The following is a 15,465-nucleotide window of genomic DNA, read 5'->3' as shown; positions in this document are numbered from 1 at the left end:
AGGAGGACAAAGCTATCTCCAACAAACTGAACATATTTTCTGCGTCTGTATTTACCGAAGAGGATATACACAACATACCAGAAGTCAACAGAATATATGCAGGAAACGAAGACAGGAAACTGACAGGGTTGATGATCAGTCTAGAAGAGGTATGCAGGCAGATTGATAGGCTTAAAAACAATAAATCCCCAGAACCGGATGGCATCCATCCAAGGGTAATCAAGGAACTGAGAGGGGTTAATAGCCAATCTGTCGATCAAATCAGGAAGGATTCCGGAAGACTGGAAAGTAGCAGATGTTACGCCGATTTTCAAGAAAGATTAAAGGGGAGATCCAGGAAAATACAGACTGGTAAGTCTGACCTCGGTACCGGGAAAGATGGTAGAGGCGCTGATAAAGGACCACATCATTGATCACCTTGACGGACACAATTTGATGAGGACCAGCCAGCACGGCTTCAGCAAAGGAAGATCTTTCTTGACGAACTTGCTGCGCTTCTTCGAGAGAGTAAACAGGCAGATAGACAAGGGTGATCCTGTCCACATTGTATATCTGGATTTTCAGAAGGCGTTCAACAAGGTTCTGCATGAACGACTACTTCGATAAATTGCGAGTCATGGAATCGAGGGTGAAATACTCACGTGGATAAAAAACTGGTTGGTGGATAGGAAACAGATAGTGGGGGTAAATGGGCAATACTCAGACTGGAAAAGCGTCACGAGTGGAATGCTTCAGGGTCCGTGCTTGGACCCGTACTCTTCAACATATTTATAAACGACCTGGAAATTGATACGACAAGCAAGGTGATTGAATAACTTCGTATCATCTGCAAATTTAGAGTAGTGAAAACACAGAAGGATTGCAAAGACCTGCAATGTGACATAAACATGCTCGAGAAATGGGCCTGTGATATGGCAAATGAGGTTTAATGTGGATAAGTGTAAGGTGATGCATGTCGGTAACAAAAATCTTATACACGAATACAGGATGTCTGGTGCAGTACTCGGAGAGACCCCCCAGGAAAGAGACTTGGGAGTACTGGTCGACAAGTCAATGAAGCCATCTGCGCAATGCGTGGCAGCAGCTGCATAAAGGGCAAACAGAATGCTAGGAATTATTAAGAAGGGGATCACAAAAAGATCGGAGAAGGTTATCATGCCGCTGTACTGGGCCATGGTACGCCCCCATGTGGAATATTGCGTCCAGCACTGGTCGCAGTACATGAAGAAAGACACAGTACTACTTGAAAGGGTCCAGAGATGATTAAGGGACTGGAGGAGTTGCCATACAGTGAGAGATTAGAGAAAGAACATAAGAATTGTCACTGCTGGGTCAGACCAGTGGGCCTCTTCTCCCTTGAAAAGAGGAGACTGAGAGGGGACATGATCAAAACATTCAACTTAAGAAAACTAGTTAAAACCAACCTGTTCAACCGATTTGTGACCAAGGATTCCTAAAGTCTTCACTGCTTACCCCACGCTGTATGAACAACCGGCCTTATTGTAAACCGCCTCGACCTACTTCTTATTGTAAACCTGCCCCTAAAATGTAACCTTACTCTGTACAAATATTCATGTACTCAAAGACTTCATTGTTTTTTTCGCTGAATGTCCAGCTCTTCTTTATTGTAAACTGCCTCAAACTACTTTGGCTTTGGCGGTCTATAAACAATAAATTATTATTATTATTAGTAAAGACAGGTTGTTCACCCTCTCCAAGGTAGAGAGAACGAGAGGGCACTCTCTAAAGTTAAAAAGGGATAGATTCCGTACAAACGTAAGGAAAGAACTTCACCCAGAGAGTGGTAGAAAACTGGAGCGCTCTTCCGGAGGCTGTTACAGGGGAAAACACCCTCCAGGGATTCAGGACAAAGTTAGACAAGTTCCTGCTGAACCAGAACATTCGCAAGTAAGGCTAGTCTCAGTTAGGGCACTGGTATTTCACCTAAGTGCCGCCGCGGGAACGGACTGCTGGGCACGATGGACCACTGGTCTGACCCAGTAGCGGCAATTCTTATGTTCCTTAAACATTACTCCTCCATCAATAGGGAGGTCTGTGCGCTGGGTATCCTGTGCCATGGCGGAATCCACCTTACTTTGCTCAAAACTGCTGAAAAGCAGGAGCCCGCAGAGAAAGCTTAGACATAGCTTCAGAAAGCCAGAAAGATCAGCCTGGGCATCCTATTATTCTGTAACCAGACCAAGAAGCTGTGTATGGGATGGGAAAAAAGAGAACAGCACATGAAAGAACACTGTGATGTGGAAAGAGGAGATTACAATTTTTTGATCTTTCAGAACCCCAGAAATAAAATGGTGGACAAAGGCATGCTTAAAAAGTCTGTTGACAGAAGGGTCCTCATCTAAGTCTGGACTCCAACCATGTTGACTAGTCCCAGCAGGAGTATCAGCTGTATTCAAAATAAAAGCAGTGGCAGGAGACAAAAGCGTCATCATCTAGCTCTGCCATAGTTGGATGAAAGGGCTCCTGAAAAGGGACCTCTGCCACTGGCACAACTGGTTTAGAATAAACTTGACGCGTTCACTGGCTGCGTCCCATGAGCTAGGTCCAAAGAATATACTTTCCAGTGGAGCCGAAAAAAAGTCCAGTGCAGGGCCCTGCTGAGGTGCTTGCACTGCACCAAAAGATTCCCCAGGCTTGGAAAGCAGGTGTTTGGTGTCAAACTCCACAACAGCCTCTGGGCAAGATCTTTTTCTGAAACTACAGACCCAGGCTGGTTCCCCAGCTCTGGAGGACCTGAAGGAGACAAAGCCTGAAGCACCTGTCCCCAGTGTGCTACGGTTGCTGATCCGGTACCAATCTGGTGCAATAAATGCATATATTCAACAGATTAGAGGTGGGGGAGACAATCCCAAATGATTTTAAATCAAAATCTAGGGGTTTTGAGGCAGAAATAAAACTTTGAAAGAAAAGATAAATAAAAATCCAAGATGGCTGCCGCCAGCAAATTAATACCAGAAATGGCAAAAATAAAGAAAATCCAAAAATAAAAAATAGCGATTTTGGGTTTGGGGAGGTAGGAGACCTGAACCCTACCCTCAGAAACTCTTAAAAATGAGTTTTTAAAGAGTTTCACAGACCACCCCCAAAGTTCCCATAGGAAATAATGAAAATGTACTCAAGTGTCTGAAGTGCCTGTTTGGTTTTCCTGTTTTGGTGGTTTTCCTGCAGATTTGGTTGGATTTCTTCTTTTTGTTGCTCTGAAGTGCCTGCCTGTCAGCTCTTTTTACTGCAACTGAACAGAGGAAAATGATTTTCTGCTTCAGAATAGCTCCAAAATGACCAGACTTGAAGATCTTCGGACTACTAGTCAGATGGACACAGTCTGTAACCTCCGCCTTCACAGATCCTCTCCACCCGACCTGGGGCGGGAAATGCAGCCTGCGGCCTGAAACCTGGATGAGTTTTACTCAGGATGCATACAGCCTATGCTTAAACCCTTGACAAGGTCAAAGGGCAAGCGAGCTTCCAGGGGAATGGACTCCCGAGTCCAGGAAGGGTGGAACACAGCAAGCTGGCTCCACAAATGCACCAGAGTTTCTCAGTGAAGCAGCAGTCCGGCTCCGCAGGACTGTGTTCTTTCCTCTGACAGAGATGCAAAGCAAATCCAAAAGACTTCTGCATAGATTGCTTGCAGAAATTTAAACTACAGGGAGCTCTAACTCTCTCTCTCTTAGGTGGGAGGAGTAAGTGCTCAGAAAAGTGTTTGGATTTCTGCAACTCCTGGATTGCGGAAGGGATTGAACACCCGAATCCAGCGTACTGAATCCGGAAGGGACGTAACAGAAAGAAACATTTCTAAACATGTATTAGCAAAACAAAATAGAAATGATTTACTGAAGCTCTTGAAAACATGCACATGCCGGAGATTCATTTATCCAGGCAGAGACACTTGAAAATTGGTGAATGGATGGTGTTGGTGAAAAATACACCCGAGTCTGAGATTAAGAAAACAAACAAAGGGAGGAATAGCTGTAAAGAGTATTAACTTAGTAAGTGGTAAAAATTTGGGATACAAAGATATTTGCATTACAATAAGAAAAAGAATATAAACTGAATATTTGTATCACTAACCAGCAAATACCGTTTTTATAAACAAGCAAACAAAACATGCAGAACACAACTCATAAAACTCCTTCCAACCAGTCTGCGTGCATGCATGCGGGTTGTATTGACTAGAGCAGCATCTGTTAGAAGCAAAAATGGTGCTTGGCCAAAGGAAATGGCCCAGAGTATTTGAACAGGAACTCCCTCTGCATACCTCCAAGGTCACTAAGGTCCCAAGAAAGCAGTTACTTACCGTAACAGGTGTTATCCAGGGAAAGCAGGCAGATATTCTCACAAATAATGACATCATCGACAGAGCCCCAGTATGGACCACTTTAAAAGTGCATCGCCACTTTAAGTTTGTGATAGCCCGAACTGCGCAAGTGCCTTACCGCCCAACGCAGAGCGTGCAGTCCCTCACTTAAGATAAGCCAGCTAAGAAGCCAACCTGGGGAGGTGGTGGGATGTGAGAATATCTGCCTGCTGTCCGTGGATAACACCTGTAAGTAACTGTGCTTTATCTCAGGATAATCAGGCAGCATATTCTCACAAATGGGTAACCTCCAAGCTAACAGAGATGGGATGGTGGGAATGTTGGCCTAAGAAAATAAATGTGTAATACAGATTGGCCGAAGTGCCCATCCCGTCTGGAGAAAGATTCCAGATAGTAGTGAGAAGTGAATGTATGAACTGAGGACCAGGTGGCAACTTTACAGATTTCCTCAATGGGAATAGATCTGAGGAAAGCAAAAGAAGCTGCCATAGCTCTAACTTTGTGGGCTGTGGCACGACTCTCCAGTGCCAGTCCAGTCTGAGCATAGCAGCGCGAGATGCAGGCAGCCAGTTAGAAATCGTTCTCCTGGATACAGGATGCCCCTACTTGTTTGGGTCAAAAGAGATGAAAAGTTGGGGAGATGTTCACTGTGGCTTTGTCTGATCAATGTAGTAGGCCAAAGCTCGTTTACAGTCCAAAGTATACAAGGCAGTTTTTCCTGCATGAGAATAAGGTTTAGGAAAACACACTGGTAGAACAATTGACTGATTACGATGAAAAACTGTGAAGGGTGGATCTGCTACTAATGCTTGTAACTCACTGACCCTCCTGGCAGAGGTGAGAGCAATAAGGAAGACCACTTTCCAGGTAAGAAACTTGAGATAAGCTGTGGCTATTGGTTCAAATGGTGGCTTCATCAAACTGGAAATAACTACATTAAGGTCCCAGACGACAGGTGGAGGCTTGAGAGGTGGTTTCACATTGAAAAGTCCTTTCAAAAACCTGGAGACCAAAGGATAAGCAGTAAGAGGTTTTCCCTCAACTGGCATGTGAAAAGCTGTAATAGCACTGAGATGGACTCCGATAGTTGTAGACTTGAGACCAGAATCAGACAGATGAAGAAGATAATCCAACACCAATTCCAGTGCCAAGGTTTTATTGGTAACATTGCTGAGTGGCTGGTTTCTTGGATGCATCTAGAATTTGACAAACAGGCTGAGAAATATCAAGTTCAAGTTTATTAGGTTTTATATACCGCCTCTCAAGGTTATCTAAGCGGTTCTACAATCAGGCACTCAAGCATTTTCCCTATCTGTCCTGACGGGCTCACAATCTATCTAATGTACCTGGGGCTATGGAGGATTAAGTGACTTGCCCAGGGTCACAAGGAGCAGCGCGGGGTTTGAACCCACAATCAGCCCGAGAGAAACCAAGCTGTCAGGTGTAGAGATTGCAGGTTGGGATGTAGAAGTGATTTCTGATTCTGAGTGAGCGGAGTAGGAAATACTGGAAGAGGTATGGCTCCCTGGAGCTGGGTTGAAGTAGAAGGGAGAACCAATGTTGCCTGGGACACCGTACAGCAATGAGAATCATGGTGGCTGCTTCTCTCTTGAGTTTGAACAGAGTTTGCAACACGAGAGGAAGTGGAGGGAATGCATATAGAAACAGGCCCGTCCAATCCAGAAGAAAAGCATCTGCTGCCAGACGGAGAGGAGAGTAAAGTCTGGAGCAAAACTGGGGCAATTGGTGATTGTGAGGAGCTGCAAACAAATCCACTTGAGTGCCTCATTGAGCAAAGATAGACTGAAGAGTTGCAGAGTTGGGAGTCCATTCGTGAGGCTGAAGAATTCTGCGGAGGTTATTTGCTAGGGAATTCTTCTCCCCTTGAATGTAGACAGCCTTCAAGAATAGATTGCGAACTGTCACTCAAGTCCAGATTTTTTGGGCCTCCTGACACAACAGGAGAGAGCCCGTGCCTCCTTGCTTGTTTATGTAGTACATTGCTACTTGACTGTTCGTGCAAAGGAGGACTTGAGGGCAGAGAAGATAATGAAAAGCCTTGAGAGCATAAAACATCGCTCCGAGTTCCAGGAAATTGATGTGAAATTTCTGTTCCCTGGTGATCCAAAGACCTTGAGTCTAAAGATTGTCCATTTGAGCCCCCAAGGCATAAGGGGATGCGTCCGTCGTGATGACCTAGTGATGAGGAGGCAAATGAAAAAGACCACCTCTGGAGAGATTGGAAGAGGTCATCCACCATTGAAGCGACTGCAGAAGAGATAATGTCACAGATATATGTTGTGAGAGACAATCCGTTACTTGAGACCACTGGGAAGCAAGGGTCCACTGAGGAGTGCGAAGATATAGTCTTGCCAGTGGTGTGACATGTACAGTTGAAGCCATGTGACCTAGAAGAACCATCATGTGTATGGCAGATATGGTTTGAAGAGGAAGTAGTTGCTGACACAGAGTTTGAAGGCGATCTGGAGGAAGAAACGCTCTCATGACATTGGTGTCTAGGATTGCCCCAATAAACTGGAGACGTTGAGTCAGAATGAGATGTGATTTGGGGAAGCTGACTTCACATCCTAGAGCCTGAAGAAACCAACTGGTCTGCGATGTTGCTTGGACCACTTCCTGAGAAGATACAGCCTTGATTAACCAGTCGTCCAGGTAAGGAAAAATCTGAAGGCCGTGTGATCAGAGAGATGCGGCCACTACAATCAGGCACTTCGTGAAGACTGTGGGAGAAGATGCTAGGCCGATGAGAAATACTCTGTATTGGTAATGACAGCGACTGATTTGGAATCAAAGGTACTTTCTGGAAACCAGATGAATTGGGAAATGTATGTAGGCTTCCTTGAGATCCAGGGAGCATAGCCAGTCGTTCTGATTAAGGAGAGGATAAAGCAGGGCGAAGGATAGAATCCTGAATTTCTCCCTGACTAGAAATTTGTCGAGAGCTCTGAGATCCAGGATGGGTCTTAGTCCTCTGGTCTTCTTGGGAACCAAGAAATAACGGGAGTAGAATCCCTGCTTCTGCTGATTGAGGGGAACTTCCTCGATGGCATTCAGCAGGAGAAAGGATTACACTTCCTGCAGAAGAAGGGAAGACGGAGCAGAGTCCAAAAGCAGACTCTCTTGGAGGATTGTCTGGTGGTAGAGTCTGAAAATTTAGAGCATAACCCTGACGAATGATGTTGAGGACCCAGAGGTCCAATGTTATAAGTTCCCAATGACTGATGAAGAACTGAAGACGACCTCTAATGGGCTGAGGCAAAATTTGTGAAATTATGATTTTGGCTATGCTCCTAAAAATCAGGTCAAAAAGGCTGTGTAGATTTAGGTGGTACAGCCTGTTGTTTTTGCTGTTGTTGATGTGGTTGTTGCCTCTGTCTCGTAGGTTGAGACTGAGGTGGAGGCATAGGCTTTTCAGCAAAGCGACGTTGATATGAAGACTGCTGCCTGAAAGGGCGAGCAGGTGAAGGTTTTTTCTTGGTTTTCACCAGAGTATCCCACCTGGTTTCATGGGCTAACTTTTGAGTAGTTGTGTCTAAAGAAGCTCCAAAAAGTTAATTACCCAAACAAGGAGCATTAGCGAGCCGATCCTATCCGATATCCTAAGCCAGGCTAGGCGTTGCATAGCTACAGACATAGCCGCAGCACATGAGGCTAGCTCACAAGTATCATATATATAGTGGACCATATATTTGTGCAGCTGGAGCAAGTGAGACATGTAATGTTGGAACACAGGCAATTTGTGGTCAGGTAAGTATTTTTTTAAAGCAGCAACTTGGTTAACTAAATGCTTTAAGTAGAATGAAAAATGAAAAGCATAGTTACCAGACTGATTGGCAAGCATGGCATTTTGATAGTCATTTGCCAAAGCGGTCCATTCCCTTACTCTCTCTGCCAGGAGGTATGGAAGCATATATATTGGCCCCTGCAGATTTTTTAAGGCCTGACTCCACCAAGAGAGATTCATGGGGCAGCTGAGACTTGTCAAAGCCTGGTATGGGAACTACCCTATAGAGCGAATCGAGTTTGCGAGGAGCCACAGGAATGGATAAAGAAGTTTCTAAATTTTTGTAAAAGGTCTCCCACAAGATGTCATGGAGGGAGAGCCTCAGAAACTCCTTAGGTGGCTGCTCATAATCTAATGCATCAAAAAATTGCTTAGATTTTTTAGAGTCAGCTTCCAGGGGTATAGAGTTTCAGCAACATCTTTCAAAAATTTAGAAAAAGAAGACTTGTCCATTTTTTGAATAGGGTCTTGAGAAGAAGGTAATTGAGAATCTTCATCTGAAGAGATTTCATCATCAGAAAGAAGAGGCTCCTCAGAATCCTCCTAGAGATCAGAATTTCATGTTGGTGGAAGGTGGTGCCGAGCACTGGGTGTCGATAGTTCAAGATGTTTCATCTTCTTCAAGGCCTTACCCGATTTAACTGACACCATCTCGGAGTTGTTTGTGAAGAAGAGTGGTGCTGAGCTGTCTCCGACATTGATTCTTTAAGCAAATGAGGTGGCACCGATGAAGATTTTTGAAATACCGGTGCTGATATCGAGGACTCAGACCTGACTGGTACTGGCACTGGAAGAGCTGGCGTCGCCATGACAGGGAGTAAGAGTTGTAACTGCTCCCGTAACTCCTCCTACAGCAATTCCTTAATTTGCTGCTTGAGAGAATGCACCAGTACCGCTGGCTTTTTCACCAGTACCTTTGGTGCGGCTCTACGCTCCAGCTCCACAATCGGAGACAAGCACTTTTTGGGTCTCCTCGAGGTCTACAGGACTTAGCACACTGCTGAAGTGACAGGACCCGAAGGGGTGGGGGAAGGCTTCTTAGCCAGCTTATCCACTGCATGCGACACTGGATATTGAGGTGCCGATTTCGGTGTGGACCCTGATGCTGGTACTGGTGTCGAATCACCCTCTATAACGGGATCGAAGAGGAGACGTTGCTGAATCTGACGATTTTTAAGGGCGTGCTTCTGGAAGGAGGAGCAATGAGTACAATATTCAGCCCTGTGCTCTGGCCCCAGACACTGGAGACACCAGCAATGCAGATCTGTGATGGAAATAGGGCGAGCACACCGTCCGCACTTCTTAAAACCCGTTTGAGGACGGGACATTGAGGGAAAAATGGCCTTGGCAAAATTGAAGGTCGAGGATCGAATACGGAGGGCGAACGACTGGCTGCGAGGATGGTGCAAGGAGATGAGCTTCGGGTTTCTGCACCATGGAGAAGCACTGCAAGGGCTACAGGGACATGACGGGCTACACCTGACCAGAAGAGGGAAGAATGTCCTTGGACACCGTCTAGCCCGCCTTCTCCACAGGGCTTTAAACTAGGTAAGTCGGGGGAGGGTACAGGCATAAACAACATACCTGGCGAACTAAACTGCCAATACTTTTTTGAGGCTGAGGTAAGTAGTCACCAAAATTCTGGGTCGGGGGTGAGTGCACACACTTTCAAGTCGGGAGTAGGGTCACATCATATTTATGGGTCACATTGTAATTCTGGGTCTAAGGAGAGTACACACTGTAGTTCTGGGTATATGGGGAATACACATTGTAGTTCTGGGCCTAAGGAAAGCACAAATAACGCAAACAATGCTAAAGGTGTTCAAATAGCTCAAGCAGAAATATCCCCATTGAGACGTAACAAAAATACAACATGGAGGGCTATGTACGTCAACGCACACAGTTTAGGAAACAAGATCCTGGAATTGGAAACAGAAATAAGGAATGCCGACCTGGATGTGGTGGCGATATCCGAGACCTGGCTCACAGACTCCCACGGGTGGGATATGGTCATACCGGGTTACAACTTGCTTCGCCGGGACAGGGAGGGCAGAATGGGAGGAGGTGTAGCATTATATACTAAAGATGACATTAAGGTCACGAGAATCACAGATGTCCAGTATACTGGGGAATCCCTTTGGGTTAATTTGGCCAGAGGGAAAGACAAATGCTTGTATCTTGGCATAATTTACAGACCCCCAAGACAACAGGATGACCTGGATATGGAAATAATCGGAGATATAGAAAATATCACCTTGTGTGGGGACACAGTATTGCTAGGTGACTTCAACATGCCTGATGTGGATTGGGTTACACTTACCTCTGCTTCCGGCAGCAGCAGGAGGCTATTAAACACTATGAAGGGAGCAAGACTCAGGCAACTGGTGTTGGAACCAACAAGGGATCAGGCAATACTGGACCTGATACTTACCAATGGAGAAAGTGTCACAGAGGTCTCGGTGGGCGACACATTGGCCTCCAGTGACCACAACATGGTATGGTTCAATCTCAGGAAAGGTTTCACTAAATCTACCACACTGACCAAGGTCCTCAAATTCAAGGACACAAATTTCAAAGAAATGGGAGACTTCGTTCACCAGGCGCTACAAAGCCAAGCAGAAACTGATAATGTGGAAGAAATGTGGTCGACTTTGAAAGCCACCATACAAGAAGCAACAAACCGCTATGTTAAATCAGTAAGTAAACGGCGAAGGAACAATAAGCCACAGTGGTTTACTGCGGAGATCTCAGACCTCATCAAGGAGAAGAAAAAAGCATTCATCTCTTACAAAAAATCAGGGAAGCAGGACTCTAGAGCAGACTACCTGACCAAATCAAAAGCCGTCAAAACAGCAGTCAGAGAGGCTAAATTCCACATGGAAGAGTCTCTGGCAAAGAACATCCAGAAGGGAGATAAATCCTTCTTCAGGTATATCAGTGACAGAAGAAAAAACTCAGGCGGGATTGTAAGTCTTAGGAATCCAGACGGAGACTATGTGGATAAGGATTCGGAAAAAGCCCAACTATTAAATGAATACTTCTGCTCAGTCTTCACCCGAGAAGCGCCGGGGCTTGGTCCTCAGCTACAGACAAGGGTTGGCTCAGTTGACCCTTTTAGTAACTTTGAGTTTACGCCCAGCAGTGTCTACGGTGAGCTGTCAAAGCTCAAGGTTAACAAAGCAATGGGGCCGGACAACCTGCACCCCAGGGTGCTTAGGGAACTGAGTGATGTCTTGGCGGAGCCACTGTCCGCGCTCTTCAACCTCTCCCTTAGTACAGGCAGCGTCCCGTTGGACTGGAGGACGGCTAACGTCATTCCACTCCACAAGAAAGGCTCAAAGATGGAGACAGAAAACTACAGACCAGTGAGTCTAACATCGATAGTGAGAAAACTAATGGAAACTCTAATCAAACACCAATTGGATAAAATCCTGGATGAAAAGAATCTACGGGATCCCCGACAACATGGATTTACTAAGGGGAGATCATGCCAATCCAACCTGATCAGCTTCTTTGATTGGGTGACGGAGAAGCTGGATATTGGGGAGTCCCTAGACATCGTGTACCTGGACTTTAGCAAAGCATTCGATAGCGTACCACACCGCAGGTTGCTGGGCAAGATGAGTTCTATAGGATTAGGTGACACATTGACGCAATGGGTTGGGAACTGGCTTGGAGGTAGGCTTCAAAGGGTGGTGGTGAATGGCACCCCCTCCGAAATGACGGAGGTGATCAGTGGAGTGCCACAGGGCTCAGTCTTGGGCCCAATCCTATTCAACATCTTTATAAGGGACTTGGCAGAAGGGCTTCGAGGTAAAATAACATTATTCGCCGATGACACCAAACTAAGTAATGTAGTGGGCAAATGCACAACAGACGAAGATTCAATGCCCGACAACATGATGCACGACCTACTCCTGCTGGAGCGCTGGTCTAGGACATGGCAACTCAACTTCAATGCCAAAAAATGCAAAATTATGCACCTGGGCAGCCAAAATCCATGCAAGTCTTATACCCTTAATGGCGAGATCCTAGCAAAAACGGTAGCAGAACGAGACTTGGGGGTAATCGTCAGTGAGGACATGAAGTCTGCCAATCAAGTGGAGCAGGCTTCATCCAAGACAAGACAAATAATGGGTTGCATACGAAGGGGTTTCGTCAGCCGTAAGGAGGAAGTCATTATGCCATTTTATAGATCCATGGTGAGGCCCCACCTGGAATACTGTGTGCAATTTTGGAGGCCACATTATCGCAAGGATGTGCTGAGACTGGAGTCGGTGCAGAGAATGGCCACCCGGATGGTCTCGGGACTCAAGGATCTTCCATATGAAGAACGGCTTGACAAATTACAGCTATATTCGCTCGAGGAGCGCAGAGAGAGGGGAGACATGATCGAGACGTTCAAGTATCTTACGGGCCGCATCGAGGCGGAGGAAGATATCTTCTTTTTCAAGGGTCCCACGACAACAAGAGGGCATCCGTGGAAAATCAGGGGCGGGAAACTGCGAGGTGACACCAGGAAATTCTTTTTCACTGAAAGAGTGGTTGATCGCTGGAACAGTCTTCTACTACAGGTGATTGAGGCCAGCAGCGTGCCTGATTTTAAGGCCAAATGGGATAGACACGTGGGATCTATTCACAGAGAAAGGTAGGGGAGGGTCATTAGGGTGGGCAGACTAGATGGGCCGTGGCCCTTATCTGCCGTCTATTTCTATGTTTCTATGAGGCTTGGGTAGTGGAATAGGCCCCGCCGGGCCAAACCCGCGAAAGCGAGAAAGTAAATTTTTTTTTAACTAGAAAAAGGAAAGAAAGTAAAAGATAAAAGAAATACTGACTGAAAAGTCAGAAAATAAGCCGCGTGAGCAGGAAGGCAGTGAAAAAATATCAACAGCCGTTGATGAGTGACTTCTTAGCTCTGTGGAAATTAAGAAACTGAGGGACCATGCGTCCTACTTCGGGCGGGAAGGCACTTGCGCATGCGCGGTTCGGGCTATCGCAAACTTTATAAACACTTAAAGTGATGATGCACTTTTAAAGTGGTCCGTACTGGGGCTCCGTCGGTGGTATCACCCATTCGTGAAAATATGCTGCCTGCTTGTCCTTGGATAAATATCCTTAACCACACCTTCTCCAAAAGATATCACAACATATGATACCCACCAGCAAGCCTTCTCTGGAGTAGCCCCCACACTCTAGAATAGTCTCCTTGAAAGGCTTTGTTTAACACAAGATTATCTGTACTTCAGAAAGAAGGTGAAAGCTCGGCTCTTCAACCAGGCCTTTAATGGAAGAAGTAACTAATCTGCTAGTCACATAAACAAGGTGCGAAGCCAGCTGTATATACTGTGTATACATTCCTTCCCTAGCTGAGATTTTATTCATGCATCTTTCAGACTTCATATGTAACTTTCTTTAAATTGGCCCCCTTATTTTCTAATTCTCGTTAGTCAATCTCATCTTTGCTTTTATCCTATGCTATCAAAATGTTTTATTGTATATTTTGTTGACATTGTCATGTAGCATACTACGCCATGTCCTGTATTGTTACTAGAATATTTTTGCTGCTGAAATTTTCTATTGCCTATTCTTGACATTCTTCTGCACACCACCTTGAGTGGATTCCTTCAAAAAGGCAGTAAATCAATCAATCAATAATAAACCACACGTTATATTGGTTTCAGAAGAATAAACCAAAACAAGCTATAATTAATTTATTTGTTTTCTAACCTGTTCTCCCCAATGAGCTCAGAACGGATTACAGGATAACATACATAATATACAGTCAAAATGGTTTACAATTTGTCGTACTTACAATCACTTTGTTCATCCAAACTCAACATACAGATTTCATTCTAACAGGCAAGGGATTAAGTGAAAAAGTATGTTTTTATTTTGTTCCTAAAGTTCAGGAGTCTTTTGAGGGATCTGATCGTGGAATGGTAACTACGATAATAATCTTCCTTTCAGCACTGGGCACTAATGAGGACCAGTGCTAAGGCCTTTTTGTTTTCACTTGGAATTGGAATTTCTGTCCCAAGAAAGCAAAACAGTGGATTACAACACTATACAAGAGTGAAATGGTATGGTAGCCATGTTAGTCCACTGCTTGAGATAATATAGAGAATTAAAAGAAATAAAACAAAACAAAAAGAATAAAGGTAATACCTTTTAATTGGACTTAGTGCATTGTTTGATTAGATTTCGTAGGCGATCCTCCTTCAGACTGGAAATAAGCAAATGTTAACATCTGCCTATTTCTGATCTGTCCAGCTCCAGACTTATTCCGAGAAAGAAGGCAGGTGAAGCCTATCTAATCTAATCTAATCTAATCTAAACCTTAAGTTTATATACCGCATCATCTCCATGAGAATGGAGCTCGACACGGTTTACAAGAACTTAAAATAGTGGGTAGAGAAGAAGAAAAAGGATTACATGAACTTATGTGTAGAAGGGGGGAGAGCTCGCTTGACATTGCAGAAAACAAACTGGGGTGGGGGGGGGGGCAGAAGCAACTTCCTGGGAAGGAGGTTAACTTGAAAAGATGATTCACAGTTTTCAGCAAGCAATTTGCGGGTTCAGATGCAAAACCCTATAGTTCAGGATCACTAGACACATTGCACTAGAAGTTATTAGGCATACCTTTTACGATTTTCACAAACATTCCCTTTTTCATCTTTCAGAGCAATTGTTTTTTCAGGAAATTTGTCCTGTGGAATAAATATTTTACAGTTTAGTAAAATAAATTTACATACAAATACCATATACTCGACTATAATCAAGAAATTTGTACTAAAAATGCATGTAAACAACCTGTAGCACTAAGAAAATTAATCCTCTCCCCTGCACCTGTCAGTGTCAGATATAGTGCATCATCTCATTCCTCCTACCCCTGCTGTGTACCTTCAAATCTCTCTTCCATATAGCACTGGCACTCCAGCGATATACCTAGGCAACCTAAGGTCAGTTCTGAAGAGCTTCCTCTGACTCAACTTCCTGTTTACACATGGGTGGGTCAGGTCAGAGGGAGAACTCTGGAGCAGATCTCAGGAGTCCTAGGTGTACTGCTGCAGTGCTGGTGCTGCATGGAAGAGAGATTTGAAGGTACACAAAGTGGGGCTAATGGATAAAAAGAAATGCTTGGGTGGGGGGCCAGCAGCAGCAGAAAGTACATGTTGGGTCTATGTATATAGAGGAGGAAGCAGCAGACAGATCATGCTGGATCTGTGTGATGGCGTGTAAGTGAGGCAGGGAGGGGAGAAAAATCTGATGGCTGGGGAGGGTGGTCAAATTTGGCTGGGTATGGCTTCAAATTATACATGGG

At 44.9% G+C, this 15,465-nt stretch overlaps 1 protein-coding gene across 2 annotated transcripts in view; it reads right to left on the bottom strand.

The window, feature by feature from the left end:
• Window positions 1–15,465, bottom strand: part of TOPAZ1 (testis and ovary specific PAZ domain containing 1) — a 266,987-nt gene that overhangs the window by 180,269 nt on the left and 71,253 nt on the right. For both annotated transcript variants that reach the window (XM_033930089.1, XM_033930088.1), the window contains exon 5: window positions 14,784–14,851. In XM_033930089.1, the coding sequence (XP_033785980.1) occupies window positions 14,784–14,851 (68 nt within the window). The remainder of the gene's footprint in view (window positions 1–14,783; window positions 14,852–15,465) is intronic.

Source organism: Geotrypetes seraphini, chromosome 2, assembly GCF_902459505.1.
Source record: "Geotrypetes seraphini chromosome 2, aGeoSer1.1, whole genome shotgun sequence".
NCBI lineage: Eukaryota > Metazoa > Chordata > Amphibia > Gymnophiona > Dermophiidae > Geotrypetes > Geotrypetes seraphini.
Note: the sequence above shows the minus strand (reverse complement) of the source record. Positions and strands in the feature narration are given on the sequence as shown.